The following is a 25,711-nucleotide window of genomic DNA, read 5'->3' on the forward strand; positions in this document are numbered from 1 at the left end:
CGCGCTACGAGGACCGCACCATCCGCCGCCACCGCGAGGTCAGTTGTGCACGATCGTACGCGGCGTGACGTCACGCGCGCGGCACTCGCCCGGCAACGCGAACAGCACGCTCAGCCGCCCCATGGCGTCCACGGGCGGCACGCGCTACGAGGACCGCACCATCCGCCGCCACCGCGAGGTCAGTTGTGCACGATCGTACGCGGCGTGACGTCACGCGCGCGGCACTCGCCCGGCAACGCGAACAGCACGCTCAGCCGCCCCATGGCGTCCACGGGCGGCACGCGCTACGAGGACCGCACCATCCGCCGCCACCGCGAGGTCAGTTGTGCACGATCGTACGCGGCGTGACGTCACGCGCGCGGCACTCGCCCGGCAACGCGAACAGCACGCTCAGCCGCCCCATGGCGTCCACGGGCGGCACGCGCTACGAGGACCGCACCATCCGCCGCCACCGCGAGGTCAGTTGTGCACGATCGTACGCGGCGTGACGTCACGCGCGCGGCACTCGCCCGGCAACGCGAACAGCACGCTCAGCCGCCCCATGGCGTCCACGGGCGGCACGCGCTACGAGGACCGCACCATCCGCCGCCACCGCGAGGTCAGTTGTGCACGATCGTACGCGGCGTGACGTCACGCGGGCGGCACTCGCCCGGCAACGCGGACAGCACGCTCAGCCGCCCCATGGTGACTACTGTAGATAGAGCGACATCTATGCAACGATAACATCTAAGGCAAATATGACACTGTGCGCGGTTCGTGTGACTGTTCGTGTGTTTAGCCTGGTAAGATATGGAGGGGTAAAAAGGAGACAAGGTATTCATACTTGTCCTCTGCTCACAACGTGTATTGTACTTCGTTGTTGTAAAGTATTCACTGTAAATTCAATTGTAAACGATAATCTTTGTACTAAGACAGCACTGCAATGCTTAAATAACCCAAAATTAAGGTATGTACACAACGTGATCATTAAGCTATCAGTTAACTATTAGTGATATAACTTAAACCAATATTTTTATCGTAATGTTGATTTTAATCTATATATTATATTTTTCATTTGTGGCCAATTATCCTTTAATTAGTACTTAAAACCAGTGCCTAACAAAGAGACTGCAACTTCGACAAGCTTACGTGTTCCCCTCTAATATTCCAGAGCGATGACATACCAACAATGGACGTGAACAGCTACCAGGACGGCCTAGGTATGGGCAACCCGAACGGGCGGCCTATGAACCTCCAAGGCGTACAGTCGCAACTGCCGATGCCGCCGAGCAGTCGTTAGCTGCGGTGAGCCTCCACACGGACTGACTTCCAACACACAGCTCACTTGGGTTTGAGCTTAGGAGATGTCGGGTCACCCTAGCGATCGAATGGTTTGACGATTTCATGACGAGATGTTTGGCAAACATTTGACGAATATGCTTGACAAGTTTACACAAACTTACATAGTTCTACTTATTTTTACTCGACAAGCGCTTATTTGCATGACGAGCGAAGTCAGTATTTTTTCACAAATTATTTTGTTCAACAAATCATCTTGATTAATTCACGATGTATACGAATGATGTATCGTTTAACATGCAGCGATGCGTTTGCATTTATTGACAAATGGTGAACCAACACGTAAATCTTTAAATGGATAAAATGTGACAAACATTCGTTTAGACGAGCAAAAAAGTTTGAAATGAGTCCACTTACTTGTCAATCATATCTCTTAATTTGACAAGTATACTCTACAAGTATACCCTTATATATTAACCACATGTCTAAACTTTGTAAATGCGATTTACAAGTAAATCTTTAAAGTTGACAAACGTACCGCACAAACACCTATGTTGTGCTGTCTAATACGCTAGCAATTCGATCGTCTAGGGGAGCCTTAAACTTGAAGAGAATAAATATGGCAACATACTTGTAATACCTTATAACGCAAAGTACGAATTGATATTCCAGTCACATACAAATTCATTATAAGTCGTACAAATTCAAAGTCCACAGACTTACTAGTAAATGTCATAAAAATGGTGCCATTCAATTGAGCTGTAAAACATTGCATCGTCTAAAGTGTTGCAAGTATGAAGCCGCTGTAAGAATATAAAGTCGTTGTTATTTGTGAAGTAATAGTTTTATTGATTTTCTAACATTGCTCATAAAATAAATATGCAAATATTCATAATGTATATCAATATGTTTGTTCCGATGTTTAAGTTTGATTACACATTTTGTGATTACATCTTTCTCATTTCTTATGTAGCGTTTGGTATATTGGCTGGTAACCAACGCTTAAATTTAACAGTTAAATTTAATTAATTTAAGCTTAAATTTAACAGTTTTTTTTTTTATATAAATCAATGAATACCAATAGTTAAAATCTTTTAAACATAAATGTATGTTTCGTCGCATTTATTTCGTCAAATGAGTACGCATTTTATGATTTGAAACAGTTTTTGTAATTTTGTACTGTTAGTGCAAAAGTGTGTTGCATAAGCGCATTTACTTGCTCATAAGATGAGGTTTAAGGTCAAAAGCGAAGTTTGACACTTGCGTTTAGTTTTAAAGTGGTTTGTATGAAGTCAGTCCTAATCGTAAGTAGGTGTGAAAGCATTCGGTGAATACCCACTTTGGTGTGGCTGAGGTTAACAGTTATATGACAGATTTGGATGATATTCATGATAAGTAATTATAACAGTCGATTACAGATTACAGTTGGGGTTTTATTGCATCGTATTTTCATTTAATTTTCAAATTAAAATTGTTTCTTTTTAATTTTATTTTTAAGATTGATTGTTTGAAGATTGAATGGCTCTTACCGATGAATTATTAAAATCTGTTTAGTTGTTAAAAATCATTGAAATGTATTAACAAATGCATATCGTGTTTGCATTAATTATCTTTTTATTTTATCGTGTATTTGTTAAATTGGGAAATAAACGAATTATTTTGTACTGTAATCGACTGATTGATCGATTTTGTTTTCGGCACGAGGTGAAAGTGATCGAGAACGAATCAAATTAACTGCCAATAGCCCGCAACACAAACATAACGTACGTATGTAACTAATGTAGTTAAAATTTTCTTTGTAAAGAGATCATGTCAATTCCCCATGTATATAGTCGTGCCATTATTATATTATTAATGTATTTTAAAAGGGGTTTCAAGTAGATATTGTGTACTGGATTTTTCTAAAATATACAAGTTGAGGCTCACCGCGTTCGCATGCAATACTATATCGTTCATTCACTCACAAAAGAGATTCGACAAGTGAACGAAGTGAATGAATGAACGATTCATGTATTTTCAATTATCTTATAATAATCAATCCTAACTAACATTTCTATAATATTCAGGATTTGAATATTACATTGTTATTATTATTATTTATAACGTCTAGATTAGTACACTGTGCCGTATTCGTGACGATCGTACGATATATCGAACACGGCTATAGTATTTAACGAGTATATTATGATATAAAAATTTTGTAATATTTTGTATCCATTCCACGACCCTTTATGAGTAATTTGTAATATAGGTGTCTATTGTCCTCTTATATATCTTAAGGAGTATCCGTCTTGTATGTAGCGATAAGATGCATTGACTCGGGATGTGTCTGAGCTTTAATGTTTTGTTCGTCACTGCGTACGCGTATCGTATGCGGTTATTATAATAGTAGCGAAGCGCACCAACGATCATTATTATGTAGAAGTGTTCGCCTACTATTCAGAAAAAGGCTTTAATAAATGCATGATTTTCTTATGGTACGGGCATTTGATTTATATGTAATTATGATTTTGACCATTCATCTGAAGCAGATTCAATAGATAGCCATATTTAAATTTGTCATTGTTAATGTTCTTAAATTAACATATTACTTAATGTTTATGGATTTTTTATTATACGTATAACAATATGTGTCCTTAATAAAATGTTCAATTGCAGACATTCCACCAAAACATTACACACAAGTTACACTTAGATTTACATTTTTATTTTATCAATTATCATGTTTATGAAGCAGTGTGGAATAGTAGGCGATCACATAAGATTAATTTATAAATATCGACTTAATATCGACGGATTCGTAGTAGTCATCCCGCGAAAATAATCAAACGCACGAGTGGTATTGTAAGGGAGATAACACACGAACGACAGTTAGTCGTCGATGACACACGTACTACAGTTCGTAGTCGGACATAGTCGACTGTCGCTGTCTGTCTAGTCGTCGACGACACATGAGCGACAGTTTGTCGTCGATGATCATCGACTGTCGCTGTTTATTTAGTCGTCGACGACACATGAGCGACGGTTTGTCGTCTGAGATCGTCGACTGTCGCTGCCTGTCGTCGACGACAGCCGGCGACGATCATCGGTCTGAGCAGTCGCTCGTGTCTTAGCTCCCTAAAGAGTTTTCTGTGTACACAGTAAAAGGGTTATGCATAGGCTGGGTTGACTTATATACAGTTGTTACGGCAAGCGTGAGCATTACAGAGATGGAAGTGTTAAATTGATTTAAATCGTGGACCTTGTCGGATCGATCGAGATTAGTCTTTTGTTAAACCGATAATGCACAGTTATTAATAATGTATCTATCTAACAACTACCAAAGATCGAAACGTGAGAAATTTCAACACACTAGAAATAATCAAATTCGTCTTTCGTAGGCAATAGTTGGATAGACTGATTATTAATATTGGGCATCGGTCATAAGTAATATACCTTATTTTCTTGTTATGGCACGTAATTTGCAGTAATGTAATGTTACAATGTATTATGGTTTGCAGAGTTCTAGCATTGGCAGCAAGGGTTGCAGCTATTTAAAATAAATTATAGAATTAAACACATACATGACAGCAGCTGGATAGAATGTATTTTTTATAGATGTGTATAGTGTATCATTTGTAATGCATTATGTAAAGATGACTCGAGATATTTTTATGTTGATGTTTTTTTATGATTAAATTATGAAAATATAAAAGACGTGAGATCCACGATTTTAATCCATGTTTAAGTATATTATAGTTAAGATTATGGTTTTGAAGATTTACGAGTATAGTATCAGAAGCGGCGAAGTCGACACTACGACTGATCTCGAAGCCCGCGACAGTAACGCGAATGACGGTAGGTTTAGACATCGTTTCGGTTAATTTCCCTCCGCATTACTTCAGTTTAGTTTTATTTCTAGTGTAGCTATTTATTTTACTTTATCGGATTTTTACACCATAACGTTAGGCGGTATAGTTGTATAAGGGATTTTTTGTGAGAATATTATTTTAGATAAGTATATATTTTATGCACAACAATGCATTTTCGATACGTCCGCGACGCGACACGATATTTGACTGAAACCTGGTACAAAACTACCCTCATCCAGTGCATTATAATGTTTTAAGTACTCGTGTATGTAAGTTTTGTATGATATTTTTTATTGTAAACGTTTAAGCGAATGTACAACAGATTTCATAACAGGATGCTTGCCAGGGCGACGTCGCTTCTATGAAGCGATTTTTTTTATATAATAATAAAATTATTATTTCCGCAGAAAATTACCCTCTTTGTTTAAGTAGTGTTAAGGAGTTTTATTTAACCGTCATTTATTTTTTTATTATTTTTTTTAATTTATACGAGAATATTAGACAATTGTAGGCGTAAATAGAGATATTGTTTCAAATATAGTATCTTTTATTGATTGTAGGTGTAATATCAAATAAATTTTATATGTACCACTGTCTATGTAAGCATTGTTGTATAGAAATTATTTTTCTTTTCTTGCTTTGTAAATCGATTCTTGTCGTTAATAACTTCCAACACGCTAAGGATCTCTCGATTTTCTAATTAATATTATATTATATTAGACTTCAGCATAATATGAAGTCGTCTAGTGTAACACCACAATTAAAATATTATATTAATGTCTATGGTCAACCGTAGACAATATAGAGTTGTTGGAACAGTAATACTCGATTATTTATATTTTTGAAATTTTATTATGAAAATTATTTAACAAATACAGTCTTTGTTTGTCGCTGCGACATTATTAGTAATAAATAGTTTGTCTTATGTCATGTTGTAAGTAGATTTTAATAGAAAATATTCTCTCTTACATAAACAAGTTATATTATCACTTCACAGAAAAATTAAATGAATGATTTTTATTTTGTGTTTTTTCTTTTGGTTTCCTTTTATTTATTTCTTTTGGTTAATATATTTTTCAGCACTTAGTTGCATTTATCGAAGACATAGCTAATTTTAAGGGCCTACATCCCTAGGTGCGTATCTTAAAACAAGTATTTTCTCGAATTATCCAAACTCGATTATAGAAATATGGATTTGCACAATGTAAAGAGACTCAAAATGGAATTAAAGTTTTTTGAAATTTTTACCAATTTCTCGTAAATTACATTCGTGTAACAATATAAAGGGTTAAGTGTTTGCCGTCATGTTTGTTTGCAGAATTTTAATTTTTACTAATAAATCCCCGTTAGTTAATTCACAAGCAGTTGTAGGTAGTATTTTTTACCGAATAATGTAATTGGGTACTAGGCATTGTTAGTAATATTAAATTTATAGCGATGTAGGGGATGTTTTTTATCTGTTTTCGTAGAACCTGGCAAACGAATGGTGTTTGGATGGATGCGGTTGAGCGTTAATGGATTTACGAATAATTCCTTGCGTTACTGACTTGTTTCACTGCAACCGGGTAAGCGACTAGCGATGAACGATTAAAAATAAATATGAAGGATTGAATACAATTATAAAACTAAATAAAGATATACAAGTATCTGTGGCTGATACAATGAGTTAGGTATTTGTATTTTTTACCTTTAAAAGTGTCAACATTTAGTAATACTTGAAAGTGGTAGAACGCTTTGTGGTTCGACTCCGGCGGCACCACCGCCACACATATTTCTACCTAATAACAGCAGTGTTAGGCGCTGCTGTGTTCCGTTTTGAAGGGTGTGATAAGGGAACCATATTTTTCCAAGGCCTTCCAGCTTAGTCCTCAGGGGTAGCGGCGCATCTGTAGCCGAGCTCAGGTAGGAATATCTAATTCTCTCTGAGGTTCTTTACAGATGTCCATGTGCGGCAGTAGTCACTTACCATCAGGTGGACTGCATGCTCGTCTGCTACTCCTATATTATAAAAAAAAAAATACACAGACGAGATTTATTTGCTACTGATTACAAATCATAGGTATATGAAGTCTATGGTATAAATAGTGCAGCCTTTATATAATTTTGGCTTGAACTTACCATGCACTGTGTTGTTGTAGTAATAGGCTACGTTTTGAGGCTTCTTTTCTGCTCAGGGGACCCAAGTGACCGTGATCATTACAATTTGTCGCTATTAACATTTTCTCGTTCCTCTTTACTCGCTACCCAGAACCGGTGAAACAAGTCATTTACGAGACGCATATAAGTCTCAAACTAGTCGAATGTTAAATTAATTAAGAGAATCTCCTATGTGTATGAATGCTCACGTTTTATATTTATCGGTAGTGTCCTTAATATTAATCAGTTATTGAATTTATAGATGTAATAGAGGCGTTGTATGACTTATTGTAAGTTGCATCTTAGAGTGTGCACATTTTTATCGATGATTGAATACATTTTGTACTAAGTACGGGACACATTGTTATGGTGTTTTGAGCGAACATCGTTGCATTATCCACGACAGTATTATTCAGTAATCTCATGTACCAACGTTGCTAATACACTTAACTACATTTAAATATGATGTGAGTTTTATTTATTAACCCTTTTTTGGTTGTTTCTGTAATATAAGCATGCATGCTGTCTTTATATGTCAGCTCTTGGAAGTACAATGTTGAACATAAGTCTTCTTTAGAAATAATGGTTTGCCGTAAAGTAATCACTGCCTTTTGGTCATATTTTGGCAATCAACCAGTTTATTTGTCTAAGAGTAATCACAACACGAATAATCAGTTGGGTTTTAGTCTACCTTTTTAGAAGAAAGTAATTAAACTGCTCATTATGATGGCTGCAGGCCTGTAACCTTGCAGAAGGACAAGCAAGCAGTGATATCCATTATCTAAAATGCAGTCTTTCAATCATGGGGTCCTAGGTACAAGCCTCTCATTTTTCAAAAAAATATGTGCGATTTTAAATTAACTATCTTCATCACTTACACTCGTGTATTATCGGTAAAGTAAAACACCTAAGTGATTTAAAAAAAGGTTCTTAATGATATGTGAAGTCGACAAAATTGCTTGGCTGGCGCTTCTTTCCTTTTCATGCCCCGTTCTCACTAGTGGGACAATAATAGATTGATGAAGAAGCCTGTAACCTTTATTATATCCTTTTAATTACATTGGTTCCCACACAATACAATTATTTATATTAAAAAGGCATACACATATATATCATCTATATTACACGTAAGAATGTTTATACTTAAAACACGGTCAAGTTTCTCGGAGTAGAGTCTAAAGTATCATGCAAAGTGTGTCATAAACTTGATCGTGTGTGGTCATTATGGTGAGTGGGAATATCAAGTAACCCGATTCTTTAGTCAAACGATTAGACACTGAGATGACTTATTACTTATTTTCTATTCTATAGAAGTAGAAAACGACGATTATAGTACCTAACTGGTAACTGCAGCCCGTAGACATCTGTGAACAATCCCAGATAGGATAAAAGCAACGCGAAACGATGGCTTCCTGTGTTTTTCTCTTAAACACCCTTCAAGCCACAACGCCAACGTGTAATGTTCCAAAAGCAACGGCTTATAACAAGCGGAATTAAATGTGGACAGCCACATTTAATCCAGTTATGATGGAATTTAATTTAATAAGATTCGTACTTTTTATGAATTATTTTATAAATAAATCACGTTGTTGTATGTATTATGTATGTATTCTTCAAATTACGCCAAGCCAAAAACAAAGGCTCGATTTATTTGTGCAAAAATTGCGGGCTTAGCCATACCTAGATATAGTTGGTTATCTGACAACCCGAGGTAGTTTGAGACTGTATTCGACACATTTTTCTGTGTATGTGGTAGGTACCACTAGTTTGGTTGGTTGTGAAAACTCCATGAGTAACGAAAAAATGTATTTTTTTTAAATATAAATGTATTTTTGAGTAATATGTTAATAAACATACGTACCTACAGTTTATTGGAAATTAAAATGAGATACATTTTAAAGTTCAGAATTTTACGAAATTTACGTACCTAACTGGGTAAATTCAAAAATCGCTGGTGAAGCTTCCGACTAATGTAGAGTCGTTTTCCAAAACCGCCACACGCACGGATAAGTTTATCGGGCTTGCAATTGTGTAGTGAAGTGATAAAACCAATAGGTTAATATGAGACGAATATCAAACTTTTTTTTTTAATATTTAACCTAACGATAAGGCAGACGGGCTACCTGATGGAAAGCAGTCATCGTCGCCTATGGACATTTGCAACAGAGGAGTCGCCAATGCATCGCCGGCTTTGAAGGAGAGTTCTTTTTACACCCCACTTGAAGAGTCCCATGTCATAGTCCTGAGGGAATGCCTCAGGAGGAAGTTCATTCCACATTGTACGCGGCAAAAATGACCGTGCAAACCGAACCGTGGAGGACCGCCACGGGTCAAGTTGGTGTGGATGGAACCTCATCCTTCGGTGAGTGGAAGGAAGGGTAACGTAGGCACCAGATCGAACAGTTCCTCAGAACAAACACCATTGTAAAGCCGGTATAACACGCAGAGGGAACCGATGTCCCTCCGCAGACTTAAGGGTTCTAAACGTTATCATTAAGCGAGGCTGATGGAGCAGCGGCCTTTCATTAAGTGCACCAACATTGTATGTAAGTAATAAGCGCAATTATTTTCATTATCTACCTACCTTCTTTGTTGCTATTTTACGGTTATGCTGGTAAAAACGATTTTATGTTAATATTCTTGACATCAACTTATTCCTGTTCTTATAGATTATTCATATTTAAGCGGCCTTAGCTATTTACTATCTATCTATCTATCTGTTAAAACAAAGCTCGAATTATTAAATTATTCACACGCTTTTATCGCAATTCGCTCGCTTAATAGACATAAATATTAAACACAGTCTTTCAATTTATTTTATATTCAGATATCAATTCAATATTACCGTTAAATCATTATTTTGTAATCATTTACTCAGCAGGTCTAACGGATCTATTCTGACACCAAGTAAATTATACGCTTCGTAAAACCCATAATTGATTAATACCATATCAATTACTCGCGATTATACGAACGCCAAATTAGTAATAAATAATCCTATATGTATCGTTTATTGCTAATTGCTGTCTGGGCAATGAGGCGATACATGTAAATTTACACATCTAAGTACTTGGTATCTATGTAAATATATTAAATCGAAGGTAGTGCCTGTCATTTTGAGTGATTTCAAAATCTGATTTAATTTGTTTTTTACTAAACTTATCCGACTTTGAAGTAGGTATGTAAAAAAATAATGAAGAAAACTTTAAGGATCGTGACCATGTCCTGACAAAAAACTTTTTATTTCGCATATACGTATACATGTTGAAACTTTATGTAACCCATATACTATTTACCTACATATAAACTGGTACCTGTAGCCATATAATATACCTAATTATTTTTATTCCATAAATTGTTGCATAATTGTACATACATACCAGTTCAGCCAATTTATGAATCAATTCTGGTAATGAAGTGGCAGAATTATCTCAGTTTAATACAGAGTCGCGAGCAGAAGACAATCAATACTAGGAAACAATTATTCAAAGTCGAATATCCTGCAAAACCGTAACTGGGTCGCGTTGCTTTCGAAGATCCATTCAGCTTTTTGGGCGACGCTTCGACAAAAACTGATAGAAAGGTCTACTTCCCGCTCCATCGGGATGTCGCCCGGAAAACTACTAATCAGTATTAAGATTTCCTTCCATTTATCTTCCGTAAAAACTATTGTCAGTCTCTGCGAGAAAAGAAAATAATTAATTCAAGACTTAACCCAGCGAGCGCTCCACCATAATTTATTACTTGGAGAACGAACAAAATAACTCTTAAACAGTTTAGTACGTCAAGACGTTAATGTAATAGTACAAGAGTTTCAACGAAAATGCCGCTGCAACTAGTATTTCTCATAGATTAGTAAAGATACTTCGCCGCCTTGAAATTGAATGAAGCCGCAAATGGCTTAATATAATAAGTTCTTTTTTTGAATTCTTGACAAATAAAAACATTTTTAGAACAAAATTAGGAATAAATAACTAATACTGCGTAATTTACATGATAATTAAATAATTTATAATAATAATTTCAAATATTTTAGGGACATTTTAGCACGGAGACGTGGCAAAACTTTTTTACGCAACTATTTCAATTGTCAAAACTGGGTACATTTTCTTGTTAGGAGTGAGTAATCTTTACTAATCTATGGTTTTTCTACAGAAAATACTCAATTTAAACGACCTCCAGGGGACAAGCTGATTATCGTTGATGAGACAACGCCATTTTGTTTTAATCAACGTTATTTTGGTTAAGTTGTTTTACAAGAACACAAATAAAAATAAGTTTTTGTCTTAAACTCCCACGCAATTTTATGCGTAGGTGTACTTCTTAGTCCTAAGTGCTACAATATTTCGTATCTTTATTATAGGACTTCAAAACAGGCCTTGTTGACCTTTTCAAAGATACGTCCGATGCTTATTATGTACGAGTACGATAGCGATGACTAAACTATCTCAAATTATAAAAAAAAAACTTAAAACCAAAATGCCCATCAATATAAAAATACTTTGGATAGAAATATTTTACAAAAGATTTTTTTATGTATTGCCAGAAATATTCGAACCATTTTGATGTACTTAATATTCTATATTAGGTACGAGTACATTAGTGACATAAGCTGCTTATATCTATAAAAGTATTTAGGGTTCTAGCAGAAATTCAAAAACTATAAGTCACGCTAGGTTTTTCCTTACAAACATGTAGTCTTTACGATCATTTAAACACTGAATTAGACGTCATTGTTCGCAAGTAACCTATAAACCGATGTACAACAGCTATTAGTGGCGTTTGGTATAATTTTATAATAGAGCCACTTCACTGCAATCGAGTAGCATTTACATATTTTGAAATATGCATCTGATACATATCTAAAAGTTTGCCAATTACTTAGGTTATACTTTTTAAGTTGCTTTCTGTTTATAATACAATCAAAAGACTATTTTTTCGTTTCCAACTTTTATTTAGAAACTAGGTTTTGCCCGCGGCTTCGCTCGCGTTACGAAGTAATATTTTCATCCCCTATTTTATCCCCTTGGGGGTAGAATTGATCAAAATCCTTTCTTAGCGGATGCCTACGTCATAACATCTACCTGCATGCCAAATTTCAGCCCGATCCGTTCAGTGGTTTGGGCTGTGCGTTGATAGATCACTATGTCAGTCAGTCACCTTTAAGTTATATATATTTAGATTACTTACCAGACTACTACTACGACTACTACAGCAGGACTAGAATCTTTTTTAGACCTACTCGTAAAATCTATAACTCGAGGCGTAGAGCCTACTCCACCACACTGTTCCAATACGTATTGTTGTAGTTAGATACGGCTCAGTGGCTTGTATCAGATATTTTTTAAGACTTCGGGTATGGTTTTATGGCTATTATGTGATAGGAACCGGTACTGACGGCCTACCGTGCTTCTTGGATAAATATGGTTAGAACTAGAGATGTTATATTAGGGTAATTTTTAGGTAATCCTATTATTGAATATATTAGCTATCGTATATTAGGATACCATAACTATTATGGGATATTAGTCACATATTAGTGAACCGATCTCTATTAGCTACTCAATGTAATATTGATACCTGCGTATCGTACATTAGGATAACATACCTATTATGGGATATTAGTCACATATTAGTGAACCGATCACTATTAGCTACACAATGTTATATTGATACCTGATTCTCTTGATTAAATACAAGATTCTCGAGAATATGCACGATATTAATCACGTAGAATGTCTATTATAGAAGTAAACAGGTGAATATAGGCCATAACGAAGCGACTCGCCTGCTCGCCTCGCTATTACGCGACACTATTATTTGACTAATTTCTGGTAACCTATTACGCTACATTCGCCTATATTGCCATAACGAAGCGACTTGCCTGCTCGCCTCGCTATTACGCGACACTATTATTTGACTAATTTCTGGTAACCTATTATGCTATATTCGCCTATCCTAATATGAATGTACATGACTTATATTATGATACCTGTACCTGCTACTAATATATTAGTCACACCTCTAGTTAGAACTTAAGATATTGAAGTGCATCGACTGTTTTATGTATTGAAACAGGAAAGAAGAGAGAACGAAAAATATTTTTAAGTTACTACATAAATTGTTTTAAACTTTGTAAATAAGTAGAGAGTTGCAGCTACTCGTAGTAAAAGCTATATCGTTCAATGAAATGAGAGTTATCCGTAATGGGTAAATACCCATTACAGATAAGGAAGATAAAATTATCGTCCTTATTTGTGGACATCTGTGTCGTAGACATTTGAAGAGTGATAAATAGTATTTAACATAATAATATACAAATTTAGACACAACTCGCAGAACTAAATTAAATCCATTATCGCTTAAACGTGTCCAATATGCATAACCCCTAACCTCTTACAAATTTCCGACTAATAAACCTATTAAAAAAACACATATACATAATACCAAAATAAATCTAGCTAACACAGCATTAACATTAAGATGTCACTAATTTTGAATCAACGAACGAATTCTTTAACTGGACCTCGTAAATAATATAATCGATCTAAATCGGCCATTGTTTCGCGGTTCTAATTAAGATGTCAGCTCACCAGCATAATATATCGATAATTCATTTCATGTTCAATCGCCCACGTACTTCGCCTCGTTTAATATGCGGTGGTTTACACTCGACGTCTCCGGGAGAAGTGTCGATATAATTATATACGATGACCAATTAGTTAGTGCCGATTCATACGTACTACAACCATAGCGATAATTATTTGGGCGTAAAACAAAAATTGCATGAAAATGTATTATGTACGCAATAGCTATCTTGAGCATCGTCGATCGATATTTTGCATATCGATACCTTAATTCGCAAATCAGCCAACTCCACTTTTTGTCAAAATGTTTTTTTTTATTTATTTTGATAGTAAATGGCGTTGAATGAAATCAAAATAAATAAAAAAAAACATTTTGACAAAAAGTGGAGTTAGCTTATTTGCGAATTAAGCTATCGATATATGCTTTTCTGAGCTAAATGCAGGGATTCAACGCATAAGTTTGAATGCAAATCGCCCTAGTGATGCAGCATAAGCATAAAGAAAGAAGCTAGTCTGTTAGGACCCTAAATTACAAACTTAGTTGATTATGGTTAGAAATCCGGATAATCGCGAATTTTCTTGGAGTCACTACACACCTACAAAAAGCTGATGCGATTCTATTCACACATAACCACTGTTTGCCGTTAATTTGGCAGTGTGATGTGTTTGTAGCACATGTGAAAGGGCGTGAAGTCGGTGTTTAATTATTTCTACCGGCAAGTAGCGGGATTTCCAATGACTTCCTATACGTAAGTGATGTACTTATATTTAAATGAACTCTATTACAGTAGGTACATCTGAATAGGTACCATTTATACCAAAGTCACATGTGTTAAAGCAGCTAAATTATTAAGAATTATAAGGTATGAATTACTACATTACCTATTAGGCATAACTTTACATAAGAAAATTAAAACATTTATGTACTTTAATGTAGTATAGCTTGAGGATTAATTAAGTATTAAGTAGTTTAAAAATTACATGGAACTGCTCAGAACTTGATCTATTTGGAGGAAAAAAGACGTTTCCGTACCAGCGTCACGCATAGAATGAGAAAAGATATGCGTATTTAAGATACCTTTACTATTATTCTTCTTGTTCTTAAGATATTATTCCAATTATCGAAGGAAGTTAAGGCACTCATCAATTTGGCGGTACTTATAAAGCTGTTTTTTTTATAACAGCGCTATTGAGTAGGTACCGTTAAAATGATGCAGGAGTACCTATCCCTAAAATCTTTTTTACTTCCCAGGACATTATCGGTTCCAAGCAACCAATTTCTACCCTCGTTAAACACGAACAAAATAAAAAATCGTAGCCGTGTCGTGTGCAGTAAACACGAATAGAGTCTCAGTATTTAGCCACAAGTGAGGTGTAATTTTAACATCTGTAATAGGCGCCTGTGTTACGGACATAATCGTCGAAGGGGCACCGCAGGCTAGCGTAGATCTGGCTAGATTAATAGGCGCAATAACTGTATGGTAAATATACGGTGGTTAATATTCTAGCCTAGCTGTAATAGTTGCGAGAATTACGCCGCTCATTTCTGTTTTAAAAGTGCCTAGAGATGCGTGGTAAATCTTTAACCGATGTAAAAAGTAAAAGAGTGTAGTTGGCTTTATTTCGCTTGGAATTTATCTATCTACTTAGGTACTATGTTTTCGATATTTTTTTATAATATTGAAGTAGCATGCATGCAGTCTACTTGATGGTAAATAGCTAAGTATTGCCGTCCAGTATAGTATTGCAGTATAATCTAAGAAAACGAATTTCTTAAATAAATCCTCGAGTTTTGTTAAATTTAACACTTTCTTTTCTCAATTATTTTACTTTAATTCTTAAAGTAGTATAGGTAGGTACAAAACGAACATTAAATTTATTTTCATCGTAACGAAGTGTGGATATAGTCATGTCAAAGTGCTCCAGAATGTCTACTTTGAAATCTACTAGTTCATACTTGATCGACTACATTCCCAGCAGTGGGAAAATTTTCAGCGCGCATACCTAATAAGTAGAAACATACTGAGTACCACCAATTGTGTATAGGTAGATATTTTTTTTTTTATAATATAAGAATAGCAGACGAGCATGCAGTCCACCTGATGTGGCTACTGCCGCCCATGGACATCTGTAATCAACCCCAGATAGGATTAGATATTCCTACCTGAGGTCGGCCACAGATGCGCCGCTACCCCTGAGGACTAAGCTGGAACGCCTCGGAAAAGTCTGTCTCCCTTACCACACCCTTCAAACCGGAACACAGCAGCGCCTAACACTGCTGTTATTAGGTAGAAATAGGTGTGGCGGTGGTGCCGCCGGAGTTGAACCACAAAGGGTTCTACCACCTTTAAAATCAGTTGTTATTTTTTGTTTGTCTAGCATTAAAAATAACAGTAAAAGCTTTTCAGAAACAAATAAAAAAACGTTTCGTGTTTTATTTTTATCCCCAAAATGGATGTTTTATAAAATTGCGATGATTTTATAAAATGAAATTGCATATGCGAAACGTTTTGTGAATCTGTAACTGCTATTTTATTTTAAATCCTCAAAGAGAATTCCATTAGTTTCGAATGTCGTGATGAAGATTATCGATAAAACTTTTATGTTTTTGCTTTCGAAAAATATATTTTGGACACTAGTTGAGATACAACCCGTTTACTCCTTTTTCAGAGTCTTCGTTTTTCTAAGGGTTCTTTTTGTGTCATCCTTACACATTGTATCATTTAATCATTTATCATTTAATCATTTATTTGCCATGAATATTAGTCATTACAGGTCTTACAATATATACATTTGTATCATATTCAGCTATATTTATTTAATAGCATGCAAATATTACAATTCAATTTCAATTTCAAAGTAGGTACTACATGGGCATTTCCTTTAAGAATTCGAAAGGTTAAGGAAAGGTTAGTTAAATTCTCCGTACTGGACAAGTTTTATTGGAGAATTTCACACACCTCGGAGGACGATTTTTATTCTTCGAGATTTTTTAGATTTCCTGAACATATTATTTTCTTTCATCGTCGGAATATTACAAAAAGTTACAGGAGCACGCCTGAGAATTGAACCCTGGATCTCTAAAACGACGATTCAAAAGTCATTCCACTAGGCTATTAGTGTATCTTTAAATACTTTATCAAAGTTTTATATATGCATGCAATTCTGAGTGTAATCCGATACAGTTGTTATTGAGAATACCATTTTGTAGCTGCCTGGAAAACACATAAAACGACTTCTAGTTTCGTTTTCACTATTGTTTCTCCGAATTGTGGACACCATGGATATACTCAAAGACACAAAGTAGACATTCAGATTTCATATTGATTTCCAAAAACTCGTACAAAAAGAACAAATTTATTACAAATTCATAATACACAGATGTTCAAATCAGCAAAAAAACGTAATTTTACGACATCAAATTAATACGTTCTCTAATCTCAAATGGAACATATAAAACGAAATTGAAGTTTCAAAGAAAATCCTTTTAAAATACCTCCCACGTATCGGCACGGCTAATATAACGCTGGTCATTACCGCCCATTACTATGCTAATTGATAGATCGATCTTACTACCGCACTTCAAGCCGTGACGTCATAGGCCAAGGGCCTTTAAATTCATGTTTATTAAGTTAGTACCGGGTTTAGGAAGATGTTGTTTTGCGACATTTTTTTAGAACTTGACATCAGCGCCACCTTTCGGAAAATTTTCAAGCTAAAACCAACTATACTGTACAAACTTAAAAAACTTCATTGAAATGGCTTTAGCAACATCGCTTAAACACAATGACACTTTATTTTAAGATTAACACATTACCGTTTATTACACGCTGCGAAGTCGCACCGTGTACTCGTACATCGCTTAGTCCCTTCATTCGTTTTCTTATTAAAAATAAAATAAGTCACTCATCACATATATACATACATACAAACATACATTCATACAAATCATTTTTCTTAACCATATTAATATAAATTCTTTAATAATAATCTAAAAAATATAATAAAACGCTACCTTAAGTTACTCAAATAATTATTATCCAACACTGTGTCATGACCCTTAAACAACAACTATCATTGCATTCGCATTTTTTCTACAGATATGATTGTCAACTTTAAATCTACCCACAATAACACTACGCTAACCCATTTAAATTTGTTTGTATTTTGTAATTTCTCTGTAAGTGATTTTTTTTTTTTTTTTTTGTAAAATCTTATGAGAAATAAATGTCTTTAAACGTATAAGTATTTCCAAAAACTAATCGGATTTGAATATTATTGACATGACGTTTCGCTAGCATCAGGTATAAGGCTGCATTGCGTATGCTTTACTTATCGAACTTATTGCTTATCGAACGCCTACGCTAGAGAAACGCTAATGTAAAAGAGCCCTTAGGCAAACTTTTATATTTAGACTTTAAAATGTTAAACATTAATATTAAGCCTACTCTCGCTTTTCAATGTATTTGCGTAGGTGCCTTATTGTGTTAAATCTATAATGATAAAGATCTAGAAAGACTAACGAGTATCAATTTAAGGTACTTAATGTAATTTATTTGTATTTAATTCCACTTTTAAAGCCTATTTTCTTATTTTTCGCACATTTTATACGTCTTTGATTCTTTTGTAAAATTTGTTGGCAATTGGATTTAGCTTCCATATTATTTAATTTACTTGCATTTTAATCATTAGGCTTTTAACCAAAATTATATAAATCTCAATTTTATATGTGTTGATTCAAACGAGAATTGAACCTTAATCCTTTGCATAACGACATGCGTCACCATTCTCTACGTGTCAGATATTTTGCGTTTTATTCAAATGATACATAAGCTTTGAAATTGAATAGCCTTTATCTTGTACAAGAATGTTAAGTTGTTTAACGTATAAAATTGAAATAACTATTTGATTGTGTTAGATCTAACACGTTTTTTTTTACCCACGAAGCGGCCATTACTAGAGCTTGGACGATTTATGTGATTTAATTAAAATATATTAATAGTGGATAAAAAATCTTTAAATTGTGACTACTATTCGCTAAAAGTATATTTATCTACGTATATTATGTCTATAGGTACTAATATTTTAGATTATTGCAAACGAAAACATTTATCTCATCAGAAACGTTTGTATTTTCGTAAATAACAATTGATTGTATTTAATATGTATTTATGTATACGTATTAGAGCAAAAATACCTATTTTAAACCTAAGTAATTGTTTAAAGTACTAAGTAGGTTAGAGCATAAAAAACACAAAGTACTAAAACATTTCTAAGAAGAAACTTAAACAACAAAGTTACTTGCAAGCGTTTCTTTTGTAGTTTACATGTTATGTTTTAAATTTGTTATGTTTGCAAATCATCTAAGTGCAGCTAAACATAAGAAAGCTCAGGGAAATCTTAGAAAATAAATAATAAAATTATAATAACAAGTAAAAATGGGAAAGATTTGTCTATTTCCATTCCTTTTAAGTATGTTTTAAGTAAGTACTTATAAATGGAACGATACGTATTTATTCAATAAAGCTTTGTCATTGTAACATATCTTATCTAACTGCTTTTATTTCTGGGATATTCTGATTCTACGAAGCCATTATAGAAAGTTACCCGATATTAAACTACAAACTGTAGTGCAAACATTATGAAAAACATACAGGTGTTACGTTCCAGTCAAAACAATGACACACATCCCTAGTAAATTCAAATTTCGAACACAAGATGCGCTCGTGTTCGAGATTCCACGAATGGCGGCGAAGAAAACTTCAAATTTGAATGTGGAACGCTAAACTTTAGAAATGGCGGGCCAGACGAAGACGCTCTTTACTTACGTAAATGTCATTTAAATTCGGGGGTACCTCCTGTATTTACGTTTCACGTGAAATGTTGCCGTGTTGCTAAATTCTAGCGTTTTCATGATTTCAGCATAAACGCGGACGACTTTGTGTCACAAATTGCGAATGTAGCTTACGTTGGAGACAGCTAAAATAATTTGTGTGGTGATTAAATTGTATGCAAAATATTATAAAGCCACGTCCGCACTATGGTAAAATTGTATCGAGTTGTTACAATAGTTTCGGTAGTTCCCAAGTTCGTATTGAGATGTATGGTACATGCATCGAAACATGTTGAATCTGTGTTGAGTGATGAAAACTTTCGGATACATGTTTCCGACAAAAGTTGCGCAACATTTATCGCGACATGCCCTAGTGAAGTGAGGCATAAAGCAGAATTCATCTTAATAGAATAGGCATGTGCCCTCAATTAAAATAAATTTAAAATAATTAGGTATTAAAAAAATCATAATAGAAAATATCACTTGCAATATGTTAATAAAACACGTGTTAATTGGCGACTATATTAGGTCGGGAACAACGTTTTGTCTTTTTTATGTGATGGTATGGGATATTACTTCTTTTCCGTTGAAAGCTAAAAAAAAACATACGTTACATATTTTTATTCTTCGTATCTTCTTATACCAATTCGACTTTATAGCTTGGTTGAGGTTCTAGGCCATGTCCAGTCCTTGAAAAAGTTGTGCCCAGCAGTGGGATAAGTATCAAAGAAGGAAGATTTTAACTTCAAAGAAATATATTAGTTTTCAGTTGTTTTGTGCAAAGTATATTCCAATTCCCATCATTAGATTCCGATGTGAACAATTCCTCTCATCTTGTATACAATGACGTGTGCATTATTCCGTTTGAAATCTGGAGTCAGTAATTACCGGGAGAGAAAGATTCCATCAGTTCCCGGGAAATATCGGATGATAGCCATTCTGTTGGTTTAGGGTAAGTTATATTCGTGGAATAACTAAGTGTCTTTTCAATGACACGTACTACAATAACGCAACATGGCAACAACAAAACGTCGCAAGGTGCGGTTATACGTTGTTGTTTTGCGTTTTTGTACAAAAATGTCTCCTTGTCTAATAGAGTAGCCGGCCCCTCAGGCACGGCGTCGTTTGTAGTTGCGATGTCAGTATCGATGAGGTCAGTATCGTCCATATTGTTGATGGCGAAAGAAAAAAATAGGCTTGGAGGTGAACTTTTAAAATGATCTCTGAATAAAGAATTTAAACTGTAAAGTCTTCTAAAAAGTTCAAAATGTCACCTGTATAATGCGTGAACACCTTGAAATAAAGTTGATGAAAAGATATTCTTGAAATAAATTTGTATTTAGACATTTAGAATATTGTAGTAGTCTGAAAATACCTCGGAATGGACCAATTTGCCAAGCCTTTAACGCAAATCGTGGCACAAAAGACAAAATTGCCTCTAAAATCTAAGTGCCGCCTTCTCAAACCTAAGTATCTATTAGAGGCAACGTATTATGAGCAGTTTAGAGCTATTAGGGAACAGGTAAAAAAGGGGAACGGCTAAGAACCCCATTGGGTGTCCTATAAACATGTATTGTTACGAGGGAACAGCGATAAGATCGTTGATAATAATCGGTCAGGTGGAGCAGACGAGCGACCGTAATGCGATTTTGCGATTAGGTAATAAGGTGCAAGAAATAAGTCGTTAAACGATGATAGGTGATGGTTGTTGATGATTTTTTGGTTATACTATAAGGGAGGTTCTATACCTAGAAATAAGGAGATCCAACATATTTATTGTAATACACTGATTTCATTAGTTGTGGCGTTCTACGATTAACCTGGTTATCTACTTAATATCTTGCATATTGTAAGTAATATGCTACGGTTTCATAAAACATTTTAGTTATTAAATATTTGTTGCTTGCGGAAATTGAGCAATTTATTTCGTTACCGCCTATCGACACTTGGTAATTTTTAAAAGCTTTGTTGGTTTAAGATCAACCTAGATTCGATTTTAAGTCGTCAAATCATGAATACTATTATTCAGTGACTGAATCGCGCGTCCTAAATAAGTAGCTGGTATGTTCGGATCTACGTTGTCGGGTTGAATGCGCCGACCGTAATGCAAGCGGGCTGGCTGGCAACAATTTAGCGGAATTAGGAAAGTGGGTCACTAGGAACGGGAGTGTGGCTCTGCCATAATGTTCACGTTGGTCGGACGACGGTTACAGGTTCTATGGATTCGAGTGAAATTTTAGGATAAAGTTATAAATATTCGGGAAGGTATTGCTCGTGTCATGTAGTATTTATGTAGGTGTTTTTTCGTGTCCCATAAAGGAGACTTGGTAATTGGCTTTAGTGACAACCCTCATTGTTATGTGCATTCAAATTTTTGGTTTAGTTTAAAAGCATTTTTAATAAGTTTTAACTAGAGTTAGCGTTTCTGAACAATACTGGATTGGCGCGTCAATATTACCTTTGTTAATGTGGGCCCAAAAATAGAGGCAAGTCGAGCTCGTCAAAAAAGAAGTCTTATCTTTTCATATACTATCCTAAGGAGGGGAGGAGGATGGGCTCCAGAATAAACTCTCCGAATAAAATCTCCGAAATTTGAAGATTTTTGCTTTTCTCGCCTATTCTTAAAGTGGAAAACAAATTACATCTGCACACTTTGTTTTTTCTTTCTTTTGTTTTATTGGTTTAAATGTATGACGTTGTATTTGTATGTTTCTGTACTAACATTGGATAAGTTACTCTATATTAACACTATTTTATGGATATAACATGTGTGGTCTGAAATTAAATATATTATTATTATTATCAACGTGTTGTGTCTGATAAAATAATATTTTTCTAAACAATATTTTTCTAGGCACGGCCCATAAATATGTTCATACACATTATATTGTACATATGATTTTCTTCTGCCATGAAACCTATCTCACACGTACATAGTACCTATATAGATATAAATGCATGACGCATGTACGTATTGTTGAACACATAAATGGACATATAGATAGTAGTGGAGACAAATCATCGAAAAATATAATCGAAAATGTTTTTCTTTTTACCGAAAAGTCATAGAAACGTGAAAAACGATCCTCATTCAGCACTCGTCCGCTATGTATAGAGTTTTTATTTTTTTGGATATTCAGATATTCCTGCGCGATTTAGTTGCGATGGCTCGATTTTATGTTTGACATGAATTTACCGGAAAAAATGTGAGTTGTTGAAAAAATATTAGATCTACAAAATATTGGACGATAATAATTTTTTTATACGTTTTTCCTGGAGGTTTGCGAATAGTTGTTATTTGATTTGGTCCAAAAATTTGTTCCAATAAAATTGACAAACTGATTCAAATATTTCATTTTTTAAATGTTGTTAGAAATGGTATATGACACACACATGATTAATGTTAAATAAAAATATAAAAAAGTCCAACGTAATAGGTACCTACACCTGTGATTTGGTTTTTTTATTCAAGCTTGGAAGAATCGAGATTTTTTAAGCAGTATCTATTTGTGTTACTATGATGCATTAATGAACCCGATGATAAAAAATAATTATATTTATATTTTAGCACTCCCTGTGATATGTTACACAGGCATGTATTCTTCATTGTTCACAAGTGGATTGAGTAGGAATATCAGAATTTTGCTTTTACGCCTGTATGTACGTATGAGTTGTATGTATGTATGATATACAAGATCAGAAGCGAAATCACATAGATTCCTCGGGAATGTTTTAGTTGCAGTGACTCTATCTATTCACGGTACTAGAATTTGATAAACAATCCGATGTTAAAAAAATATTTAAGCGCACATTTGACTCAGTATAGGCAAGGCATGATTCGTATAGAAGTATGAAATATTTTTCTAGACCAAATATTTTGAGTATCTCTAAAAATTTCAAAATACGAGAACCCAAGTCTACAATGTTGATGGCAAAATTTTGTACATTATAAATTTACAGGCAAGATTTTCGCGGGTCAAAATTGCTCAAAATTCTTGATGAAAAGCGCATTATTCGATAGTTCAGTCGTGCAAAACTTACGGCAAACTGCGAAAACTTGCGGCAACTCAAAACTTTAAGCTCATTTTCTTTATGTACTTAACTGAACACTTATTTGGCATCGTTCTGTACCCACATAGTGTTACAATTTGAAGTACATTAATGAAATACTTTTAATACTACTTAGTTATCTACACTAGTTAATCTACACTAATATTATAAAGAGGAAAACTTTGTTTGTTTGTTTGGTTGTAATGAATAGGGTCAAAAACTACTTGATCGATTTTAAAAATTCTTTCATTGTAAGCTACATTATCTACGAGTAACATAGGCTATATTTTATATGAAATATATTTGATAAATAGATTTTGAGGCGGTACAAAGTTTGCCGGGTCAGCTAGTAGTTAATATAAACATTTGAGGCTTAGTGGAGTCAGAATAGAATCACATATTGGAGTCTAAACCGTCATCCCTGAAGAGTAATTTGGGAAGCCTCATATAAAATGTTTTTGTAGTCTAACTACAAGATGACAGTAGCCCTTAAAAATATTTCTTTATTTTATTTATTTATTTATTCATAATTTTGTTTATTTTTTATAATATACGTAGTAGTAGGTACGAGCATTCAATACTTCTGATGGGAAGTGGTTTGAACCTGGTTTACCTTTAGTGAAAAATAGGTGTGGCGGTGGTAGCTTAGAGTTCGAAGACTTCTCTTCATATCTTAATACAATTGTATGATAAACAAGAAACATGTTACATACTTTTGTTCAGAACACCAGATTATTTGAACCCATTCGAGTTTTATACTTGTGAACGCCATTTCAAAGTACGCGGCCATACTTCAGCAGTTCGCAGGATAATCCGTGGCACCATTCCACTCGTTTCAAGACGACACAGGTAATGGCTTTTGTTGGCACAGCTTTGTAGGATCACCATAAACACTTGCCGGAATGGGACACTTGTGGATCAAACGAGTTATTAAGATCACTTGGGAGGAAACTTAAGATTTGCTAGATGAACTTTTGTTGCTTTATTTTGACTTAGCAGTTTTATATGTCACTTCATTGGAATAATATATAATTTTTACGTATTAATTTAATTTTTTTCTACTTATAATGCTATCATTCTCATTCTATAACAATAGAAAGAGTTACTTTCAAAAGCTTTCAAAATAAAACTTTGTTATGATTTTTGACTGTTTTAAGCCTTCGTTTATTTGAAAATCGTTATAATATGGAAAGATATAATATACAATATGGTTAGAGATATATAATATATACAATATGGTTATATATTCTAGCAATTCAGAGAGGAAATGCTGCCAGCGTCTTGGGAATCTTGCCCAAAGACAGTGATGGCGACAATTTTTTATGGTAGTTTTTTTTGTTTTTATATTTTTGTTTTTCATTTTTGTATATATGTAAATTTTGTAAATAAGTTATTTTATATTTATAGTTTAATTTATTATTTTTAATTTTCTGTAAAAAATTATAATTATATATGGTTAGATAGAATATATGGAAGACGATACAATATATTATACACAATGTTAGTTACCGTAGTCCTCCGAAACGGCTTTACCAATTTTCACCAAATTTTATATGCATGTTCAGTAGATCTGAGAATCGGCTACTATCTATTTTTCATACCCCTAAGTGATAAGGGTTGTTCACCCTTAACATTTTTTTATTTATATGGCAACACAACGTTTGCCGGGTCAGCTAGTATAATAGCTGACAAAGTAGAGTGATTAATTAGTTATTATTAGATTTATTTTTACGTTATATTTAAATTATCCTTTACACGGATCCTGTATCCTCTACAAGGGAATCATGGTGTCACTCCTAACAATGGTTGTCAAAGCATTTACTTTTTGAATGGCCGATTTGAACTCAGAACTCGGAACTAACCCGCCACCGCTTTGTATTTATAAGATTGTAGGAAAACTTTGTAAGAGATGTAGTTTTTAAATTATGTCTACATATAATTTTATTGTTTGGCAAATCGTATTCTTTTACAATCGA

At 34.6% G+C, this 25,711-nt stretch overlaps 1 protein-coding gene across 1 annotated transcript in view; it reads left to right on the top strand.

Moving 5' to 3' along the window:
• Window positions 1-3,755, top strand: part of p120ctn (adherens junction protein p120) — an 81,509-nt gene extending 77,754 nt beyond the window's left edge. Inside the window, exon 20 of the mRNA XM_073089990.1 lies at window positions 1,151-3,755. Within this exon, the coding sequence (XP_072946091.1) occupies window positions 1,151-1,279 (129 nt within the window). The 3' untranslated portion in view covers window positions 1,280-3,755. The remainder of the gene's footprint in view (window positions 1-1,150) is intronic.
• Window positions 3,756-25,711: the final 21,956 nt, after the last annotated feature.

This window comes from Epargyreus clarus, unplaced genomic scaffold (genome assembly GCF_041222505.1).
Source record: "Epargyreus clarus isolate Ecla_fem2 unplaced genomic scaffold, WU_Ecla_fem_2.2 ptg000031l, whole genome shotgun sequence".
Taxonomy (NCBI): Eukaryota; Metazoa; Arthropoda; class Insecta; order Lepidoptera; family Hesperiidae; genus Epargyreus; species Epargyreus clarus.